Genomic DNA, 10000 nt, shown 5'->3' with positions numbered 1-10000 from the left:
CTGAAAATTCTAAATTTTCATTTTGAGGGAAAATACAACGATTTCTGTGTCAGAAATTTAGTTTTTCTCAGTGAAGGAACGAAACACAAAACAGCAAGATTATTTCTATTTTCCCAATAATGAATTCCTGTTTAAAAAATGTTAGTTGAGAGGAACACTCCAAATCTTATGTTTTATATAAGTGTAACATTTATCACTAAGCGGCATAAAATATATTGATTTTTTTTACTATTTAAAAGAGTGAATATGAAATGAATAAAAATCATAAGGGAACACTATGCCATACGTAGATTAGTGGTTTTATTATCGTGACTGCCTGTAAAATATCTATCCGGACCTCTGCCTAAATTGGCACTCGTCTAACTGGGCCTTTGCTCCTAATAGTTGAGTAGCCTCTGCTAGTTCATTATGCATGTCATCCTTTACATTCAGATCTCCCTGGACAATTCTATCCTGTTCGTAATACTAGGCAGGCAGTTAATTCTAATAGCCAGGCCTTCTCCATCATGAGGCTCAATACTACACAGTATTCTAGAAGTTTTGTTCCATCTGTTACCAAGTTGTGGAATGATCTTCCTAATCGGGTAGTTGAATCAGTAGAACTTCAAAAGTTCAAAGTTGGAGCAAAAGTTTTCAGGTTGACCAGGCTGACATGAATTTTTTTATAGTTTATATATGACGTATCTGTTTTTGACGTTGTTAATAGTTTATATAGGACATGTCTGTTTTGACGTTATTACTGTTTTTGGAATGATTTATTGTTAATTTATTCTCATCATTTATTTATTTCCTTTCCTCACTGGGCTATTTTTCCCTATTGGAGCCCTTGGGCTTATATCATCTTGCTTTTCCAACAAGGGTTGTAGCTTGGCTAGTAATAATAATAATAGAGGAAACAGTTTAATCTGTATCATCATCATCATCACCCGTTACTAGTCCACTGCAGAACAAAGGCCTCAAACATGTTCTTCCACTTGCGTCTGCTTATGGTCTTTTTGTGCCAGTTCACAACCGCAAACTTTCTTATTTCGTCAATCCATCGTCTTCTGTTCCTTCCCCTGCTTCTTTTATAATCTCTCAGGACCCAATCTATTATTCTTAATGTCCATCTATTGTCTGTCATTCTCATTATATGTCCTGCCCATGTCCATTTCTTTTTCTTACCTTTTGTTAGAATATCCTCTACTTCAATTTGCTCTCGTATCCATGTTCTTTTTAGTGGTTATAACACAAAGAATATATATATATATATATATATATATATATATATATATATATATATATATATATATACAGTATATATATATAAACACACATGCATATATATAATATATTTATATTTATTGTGTGAGAGAGAGAGAGAGAGAGAGAGAGAGAGAGAGAGAGAGAGAGAGAGAGAGAGAGAGAGAGAGAGAGAGAGAGAGAGAGAGAGAGGTGTTATTTTCCTCATCCATTGTGACCTACTCATACATTCCTTCTTCTTCCAGTGAGCTACCATTCGGGAATAGGCTTCACCGACAGCAACGGCGTGAGCAAATACTGGTACTACGGTAGCGAGGGCGTCGTCGGAACAAAACTAGGCTGTTCAGAGGACCGAAACGGCATCTACTCCTACAAGGTCCTGCTCGGGCATCTCGACAAGAACATAGACGAGGTCCAGGATGTCATAGATCAGCTGAGCAAGAAGAAGGGCTTCCCTTGTTCTAATAAAAATGGCTCTAAAGATTGCTTCACCGTCGACAACTACCAGACCTTTACCTGGAATTGCAACTACTTCACAGCTTGGGTTTCCGATGAGCTAGGCCTATGGAATTCTTATCCGAGTGCTCTTTGGTCTTACAGATTCATCGGCTAGTGCTGGTAGACAATGATAGGAGATATTAATGGAAGATTTGTCCTTCGTGCGACTATCACCACGAAGGGAACAAAGACATGGTTTTCGGAAAATTTCTGAAAATTGTGAGAATCAGTTATTTCGTCTGTTTCAAGATTAGATTAGCGGATCAACATTTAATGCCTTGAATAGGTGTAAATAAACTATATACATATGACCCTGTAGCGATTTTTACCCATCTAAAATAAGAAAATATTAACGTCCCCAAAACACTATGATAAAAGCTATACTGTAAAAATTATGCATTCTAGAAGTACTACATGTTTTGAGGATAACCAGCCTCACGTGGCTTCAAATTACCTAAGTAGCACTGTCTAGAACCTAAATTATATCTTAATAAACTATTTGAAAATCTAAAAAATAATAGAATAGGTACAAAAGATTAACTAGCATAACTGAGGAGGATCCTATTAAATGTTAAGGCGAATTTTTGATAGTAGTTTCAATGAAACAGGTAAAGTTCTATAGGTTAGCTATACTAGTCACCTTGAACAGCAACCCACTCTGACCAAAAGAGAGGAAAGGCTTACTTCCTTTGTTCAGCTAAGCAACTCGCCTTTGCATACTGTATAACAAAGCACAGAGCTGCAGCAGCTTGTCTATTATCTCCTATATCAGCGTTGGCGTGTAAAGAGAAAAGACTATGTTGATAAAGAGGAAACCGAGAGACGGATATGTAAACTATTGTGTCTGAACTATGGTGTTATTATGAACATCTAGTGAAATATGTTATTTGTATTAAAAACGGCCAAAAAATCCAATCTAAAAACATTTTACTTCGTACGAAATTATAATCAAAGCTGAATTAATTCATTTCTAGATAGTTGATATGTCATCAGTCAAAATCGAGTACGAATCCAGATAAGAGACAGAACGTCATGGAGCTTTCTATTCCAGATTTTAGATTGATTATGTCTTTCTTGCCATAAGAAATCAATCTGTATTCGGTATGTAATGAACTGAAGTGGTTAGTGGCCAGGATGAAGGCTAGCGTCTCCAGGGTTCCACTCCCTCTATGATATATATATATATATATATATATATATATATATATATATATATATATATATATATATATATGTATATATATATATATATATATATATATATATATATGTGTGTGTGTGTATATATATATATGTATATATATATATATATATATATATATATATATATATATATATATATGTATATATATATATATATATATATATATATATGTGTGTGTGTGTATATATATATATGTATATATATATATATATATATATATATATATATATATATATATATATATAGAATATGAGAATACTTTTGATTCTGCCAAACCTTCAGCAGTAATGAAAGATCAAAGACAAGGAATAGATGAATCTTATGTTAAAACACTTAAATATATCTATATGGGAAGTACAGCAATTCTAAAACTACGTTAAGATAATGCGAAACTTCAAACTGAGAAAGAAGTTAGACAGGGAGACCCAACCTATCCTAAATTATTCACAGGGTGTCTTGAAGAAGTTTATAAGAATTCAGATTGTGAAAAAGTAGGAATTTACATTAATTGAAAATACCTTATGATTTGTAGATGACATAGTTCTATTTAGTGAATCATGGGCTGGAATTGGAAAGGATGATAGAAGATTTGAATAGAGAAAGCATGAATATAGGACAGAAAATGAATATGAGTAAAATTAAGGCCATGTTCAATGAAAATGCAGAGACAACAAATAAGGGTTATGGAGGAACCTGTAGAGAGTGATAATGAATATACGTACCTAGGGCAGGTAGTAAGTCTAAGAAAGGGATATATATATATATATATATATATATATATATATATATATATATATATATATATGTATAATATACATATATATACATATATATACATATATATATATATATATATATATATATATATATATATATATATATATATATACACATACATATATGTACATGTGTATGTGTAATGCAAAGTAAAACATAAGAGTATAGAATGCATCAACCTGAACATTAACACTGTTAGAAGACAACAGCAAATGATTCATTATATAACAAGATTCCCAAATCTTGCTAGTGACAAACACAGGATAACTAATCCTAGTAAAGGTAACCGAAATTGAATTATGTTAAAGAGCCCAAAAATACAGCAGTAAATATATACTCACACATTTATATAAGCATACATATAGTGTATATACATATGTGTGTATATATATATATATATATATATATATATATATATATATATATATATATATATATTATAACTCGTCAAGCTACAAACCTCATTGGAAAAGCAGAATACTACATGTTCAAGGGCTCCAACAAGGAAAGTAGCCCAATGAATAAGGGTAATTAGTGAAAAGAAAAAAAATTAAAAAAATACTTTTAAGACCAATGAAAACAAAGTCGATCAGTGATATATAAACTATAAAACGAGACGTATGTCAACCTGTTCAAGAGAAAAGAATTTGCAACATGTCTGAACTTCTGAAATTCCTCAAATTCAACCACCACATTAGTAAGGTCATTTGACAATCTGGTCACACCTGAGAAACTTCTAGAATAATATGTAGTATTGAATCTTATGATGGAGAAGGCAAAACTGCTAGAATTAACAGCATATCTAATAGGGTACAGTCTGGAAAGGTTGGCCAGGGCACCAGCCACCTGTTGAGATACTACCGCTAGAGAGTTATAGGGTCCTTTGACTGGCCAGACAGTATTACGGTTCTTTCCCTTTGCCTACACATACACCTAATGGTCTGGCCTATTCTTTACATATTCTCCTCTGTCCTCATACAACTGACAACACTGTGATTATCAAACAATTCTTCACCCAAGGGGTTAACTACTGCACTGTAATTGTTCAGTGGCTACTCTCCTCTTGGTAACGGTAGCTATTGTAAGCAGCTCTTATAGGAGAAGGACACTCCAAATTCAAACCATTGTTCTCTAATCTTGGGTAGTGCCATAGCCTCTGTACCATGGTCTTCCACTGTCTTGGGTTAGAGTTTTCTTGCTTGAGGGTACACTAGGGCACACTATCCTATCTAATTTCTCTTCCTCTTGTTTTGTTAAAGTATTTATAGTTTATTTAGGAAATATTTATTTTAATGTTGTTACTGTTTTTGGAATATTTTATTTTCCCTTGTTTCCTTTCCTCACTGGGCTATTTTCCCTGTTGGAGTCCCTCGGCTTATAGCATTCTGCTTTTCCAACTGGGGTTGTAGCTTAGCAATTAATAATAATAATAATAATAATAATAATAATAATAATATGATCACAATCATAAAAAATCTTATGCTGCATACCAAAAGATTGATATCCAAATGAAGAATGATGAATTTGATAGACCAAAAGATTTTGTCCAAAAAATTAAGATGAAAGTCTGCATCTGGAGACCAGACAGGACAACTATACTCGAAAAGGTAGAAGGAAAGAGTTAGAACATTTCATCAGGACTGGTTGATCACAAAGATACTTTAAGAGACTTTCTGAATATGCCAATTTTTTGGAATTGCAGAAAAAAAAAAAACAGACCGGAGGTGTTTCTAAAAAGTAAATTTTCAGTCAAGAATCACACCTAGAATTTACATTAGCTGTAATAGTTGAAGAGCCATTGTCAACGCTAAGATCTAGATGTTGAGGAGCCACTGTCCTTGACCTACTTACTGTTATGCTTTCAGTTTTGTAAGAGTTCAAATTCATCCCGAACAGTTTGCACCAAACACTAATTTTAGCTGGACCTCTATCAAAAGATTCAACAACCACAGATCTACATTCAGGAGATGGAATTAATGCAAAAAGAGTAGCATCATCTGCTTTGGCAACAAGTTTTTTTTTTTTCTCAGCCTAACAACATAATGCATATAGTACGAGAAGTAATCGGCCGAAGACGCCACCCTGAGGTATACCAGATATTATATTCCTGTAGCTACTATGGCACCCATCAAAAAAATCTTTATGATCTATTACTTAAAAATTCAATAATGATTCTAAGAAAAGACCCATCTCCTTCCATCTGTTTAAGTTTGAAAACAAGTCAAAGGCAGCATTAAAATCAAGGTTAACCTTATGAATTTTCTAAACACAGCATTGAAAGCTATATAAAGGGCATCCAATGCCACGAGGTTTTTCTGACAGCCAAACTGCAAATTAGGGAACAGGTGATTACCTTCAGCATACCTATTTAGACATTTTACCAAAAGACGTTCAAAAACTACATAATGTGGGAATTATGGAAATTGAGTGGTAATCAGCAGGACTAGAGCTACCACAAACACATTTACCTAATGGAGTAACATTACCAATTCTCCAACAAGTGCTAAAATTACCTCTTCTTGCTAACTTGTAAAGAATAACAGACAACTTATGATCTAAGAAATCAGCAGTCTTTATAAAAAAAAAAAAAGGAAAAATACTACTTGGGTCTACATCTACATAAGCATCAAGGTCCATCAAGACCGAAAAGCTAAACTAGTTAGTTTAGCCTCAGGAAAACAGGAAAAGTTTCTCATTACACTACTTACTGTCCAACACATCAGCCAAAGGGGTTTAAGTAAAGGAGGAACTATTACGTCTACACCAAAGATTGGAGATTTAAGGGTAGTCCACAACTAATGTTCCTGGGTTGTACCAGAAAGGGTTTCGTTTATAATTAAACTGTATTCCTTTTCAGTTGAAGCATAAACTCTCTGAGCAACAGGTCTTAGCCAAGTATAGTTATTCCACGTCAAATTTGATTTGATACTTTTCCAAAGACGATAAGCCTCCCGTTTCTCAAAATAAGCACGTCTTCAATCTTCATTGAACTAAGGTTTGTCCTTAAATCGGTATTTCAACACACAAGTAGAGATACGCCTATCAATTACGTTGACCATATTTTCATTTAAGAGATCGACAGACTCAACCCCTTTATACAATTCTTACCAATTCAAATGCAAAGTTCATTCAAAATGCCATTCCAGTCAGCTTAAGATTTTAAAATTGCCCTACATGAGTATGGCACACAAGGAGCAAGCTGGTCAGTCTTAATCAATAAAGAAACCAAGACATGATCACACAACATAACTGGAAGACCAATATTGTTTATGACATCAAGAATATCAGTGCATACTAGGTCCAAAGAATCACCAGACTTGTGAGTAGCCTCACTTATGATTTCTTCTCAGGCTGATTAAAAAGCAGTCTGAATTTCTTGTGCCCTGGAGATCAGTAGGAAAAACAGAATTTAACCGCTCCCTACTGTGAGCATTATAATCACCCACAAGCAGAAAAGATTCCTTTCTACCCTCTTCTTGTATCTTAGGCATAGTAGTAAGAAGACAATTGAAGATAGAATCATCCAAGTCTGGATTCCGATACATAGAGCACAAAAATTGTTATGCCTGCCATAAACTTTAATGACCTGAATTTCATAACATTCCCATTTATTTCTGAACTAATTAGAAGCAGGGTGCTCAGTCCTATATTACAGCACCATTCCCCTGGCCCTAGGAATGACATCTAAATTATTGGTTTCTTAAAACCTAGATCTCTTTTGAGAAATCAAAGTTTCTGAACATAATATATTATCGTACTTTTTGGAGGCAAATACAATGTCTTTAATATTGCCATGTAGACCATGCATATTGAAATACACTAGGCGACACTGGCGCAGTCTAGGATACACTGGTTCTGTGTTTTGCTCAGCATCTCTTAGTGGAACATTCAGGAAAATGAATGTGGAATACAGTTAAGGCAATGCAAGATTTCATACACAAACAGCATCATACACCCATTAAGAACTACTGGTGTACTTTCTTATAATCGAATGTACTTATATATTTCTTAAGAAATTAATAAGAATATTCATTGAGAAAATTTCTTAACTAAAAAAATGACAGTTAAACTCAGTCATATGCTTACGCAGTCATTAGCAATGATACAGCAAAAGTCCTAAGATGATACATTTCAAGGAATCCTGTTATTCATAATATATGTCAAGTAAAATTTATTCTTTTATGCCATACTTTAGTGAAATCTTTTCCCATTGACTAGATTATAAAAAAAATGTGGATTCTTATTAGTTATACAGTAAGAAACCGCAAGAACTCTACGATATATATCAATGACCTCAAACAACGTTGGCACTTATTCTCAACCAGATGTATAGGTGGGCCTAGGCTTGACATCGAACCTTGCAAATTCGACACAAGTCATCTGCCTTTAAGCTACGACATACCAACACACTGAATGTATTATTATTATTATTATTATTATTATTATTATTATTATTATTATTATTATTATTACTAGCTAAGCTAAAACTCTTGTTGGAAAAATAGGATGCTGTAAGCCCAACAGGGAAAGATAGTCCAGTGAGGAAATGCGTTAAGGAAATAAATAAACTACAAGAGAAGTAATGAACAACTAACACAAAATACTCTAAGAACAGTAACACCATTAGAATTGATCAAAAACAGATCTATGTCAGCCTGTTCGACATAAAAACACTCGCTGCCAGTTAGAACTCCGAAGTTCCACTGATTCACCCGCCTGATTAAGAAGATCATTCCACGATTTGGTCGTAGCTGGAATGAAACTTCTTGAATACTGAGTAGTATTGAACATCCTGATGGAAAAGGCATGATTATTAGAATTGAGGGTAGCGGTGGCCTATGTGGTAACGGCCCTGACTGGTGATCACCAGACTGGGGTTCGAGTCCAGCTCAAAATTCGTTAGTTCCTTTGGTCGCTGCAACCTCATCATCCTTATGAGGTAAGTTGGGAGGGTTTGGAGGGAGTCTATCTGCTGAGTCAACAACAGCCATTGTCTGACGCTCCCTAGTCCTAGCTTGGGTGGAGATGGGGTTTGAGCGCTGATCCTATGAATATAAGGTCAGTCTCTTGGGAATTGTCCTGCTTGATAGGGCAATATCACTGTTCCTTGCCTCTGCCATTCATGAGCTGTCTTTAAACCTTTCCACCTAGTATTGCGAGCAGGATAGTACTGTTTGAGAAGATTTTAAAGCAAAGGATGGTCAGAACTATGAAAATTCTTTTGCAACATACCTAAAGAATTAACTGAACGACAGTGCCGGAGATTAATATCTATATCAAGAACAAAGAAATGTAATAGAGCGTAAGATCTTGTCCAACAAATTAAGATGAGATTCAGCAACTGAAGACCAGACAGAATAATACTTGAAACAAGGTCAAATTAGGCCCCGAAAAGAAGCAATGAAACACTTAATTGCAGATATACTTTCGTTAATTGGGCTCTTTAGATTCACACGGTTCACACACAAACACAAACACAAACTTTCTTTTTGTGTAGGTGTATATGTGTATACACACGTACTCCTGTACAATCTATTGTACAGTATGTGTCAAGAATGTATAATTTAGCTGCTACTTAACAAAAACAAATTATTTCCCAAGAATGGACAATATAAAAGATCTTGAAAATTAAATGGTTTGGATTTTTTTTAGCTGTGTTGAAATGTCAGAAAGAAAAATTATTTAATTATAAATTAATGGATATAGCGAGAAATTTTTGATCTAAATAATTTTGTTATAAAAATGAGTCAGAATTTAGAACAACAGAGGAAATTAACTTCGCAAAATATATATTCAGATGAAGTGAATAAAATAAAATGATAAGAAAAATAAAAAAGATAAAAATGACTGAAGACGACGTTCGAATGCTCAGGTTATGTACCAACAGTGTTACTTACAATTCTCCCAGTGTCGTAGGAAATAGCAATTAATCAGAAATATGATTCCTTATTTGATTTAATAACCATTAGGCTTTGGTTTCTGTTTACTTAATATTGGATGTCCAAACCTTTGAAACTATTTACTCGACTCATGGTTGTTCCCACGGTCTAGGTATACCTTAGATCTAGGTTTATCCTAGACCGTGGATGCTCCAAGCCCATTGATGTCTTTTAGACTTCTTGAAAAAAAGTGAACAGCAAACATCTAATAGCCTGATTTTCAAGGGATACTTTTGAATCATTTTAGATTATCTGAAGGATAACAGCAAATAGATAAATAGATGAATGGGATATATAACAGTAGGGCACCAGCCACCCGTTGAGATACTACCGCTAGAGA

General features: G+C 34.1%; 1 protein-coding gene across 1 annotated transcript in view; it reads left to right on the top strand.

Moving 5' to 3' along the window:
- Nucleotides 1-2051, top strand: part of LOC137639178 (uncharacterized) — a 22685-nt gene extending 20634 nt beyond the window's left edge. The window contains exon 3 of the mRNA XM_068371467.1: nt 1488-2051. Within this exon, the coding sequence (XP_068227568.1) occupies nt 1488-1855 (368 nt within the window). The 3' untranslated portion in view covers nt 1856-2051. The remainder of the gene's footprint in view (nt 1-1487) is intronic.
- Nucleotides 2052-10000: the final 7949 nt, after the last annotated feature.

The sequence above is a fragment of the Palaemon carinicauda genome, chromosome 4, assembly GCF_036898095.1.
Source record: "Palaemon carinicauda isolate YSFRI2023 chromosome 4, ASM3689809v2, whole genome shotgun sequence".
NCBI lineage: Eukaryota > Metazoa > Arthropoda > Malacostraca > Decapoda > Palaemonidae > Palaemon > Palaemon carinicauda.
This window is presented reverse-complemented; position numbering and strand designations above follow the sequence as displayed.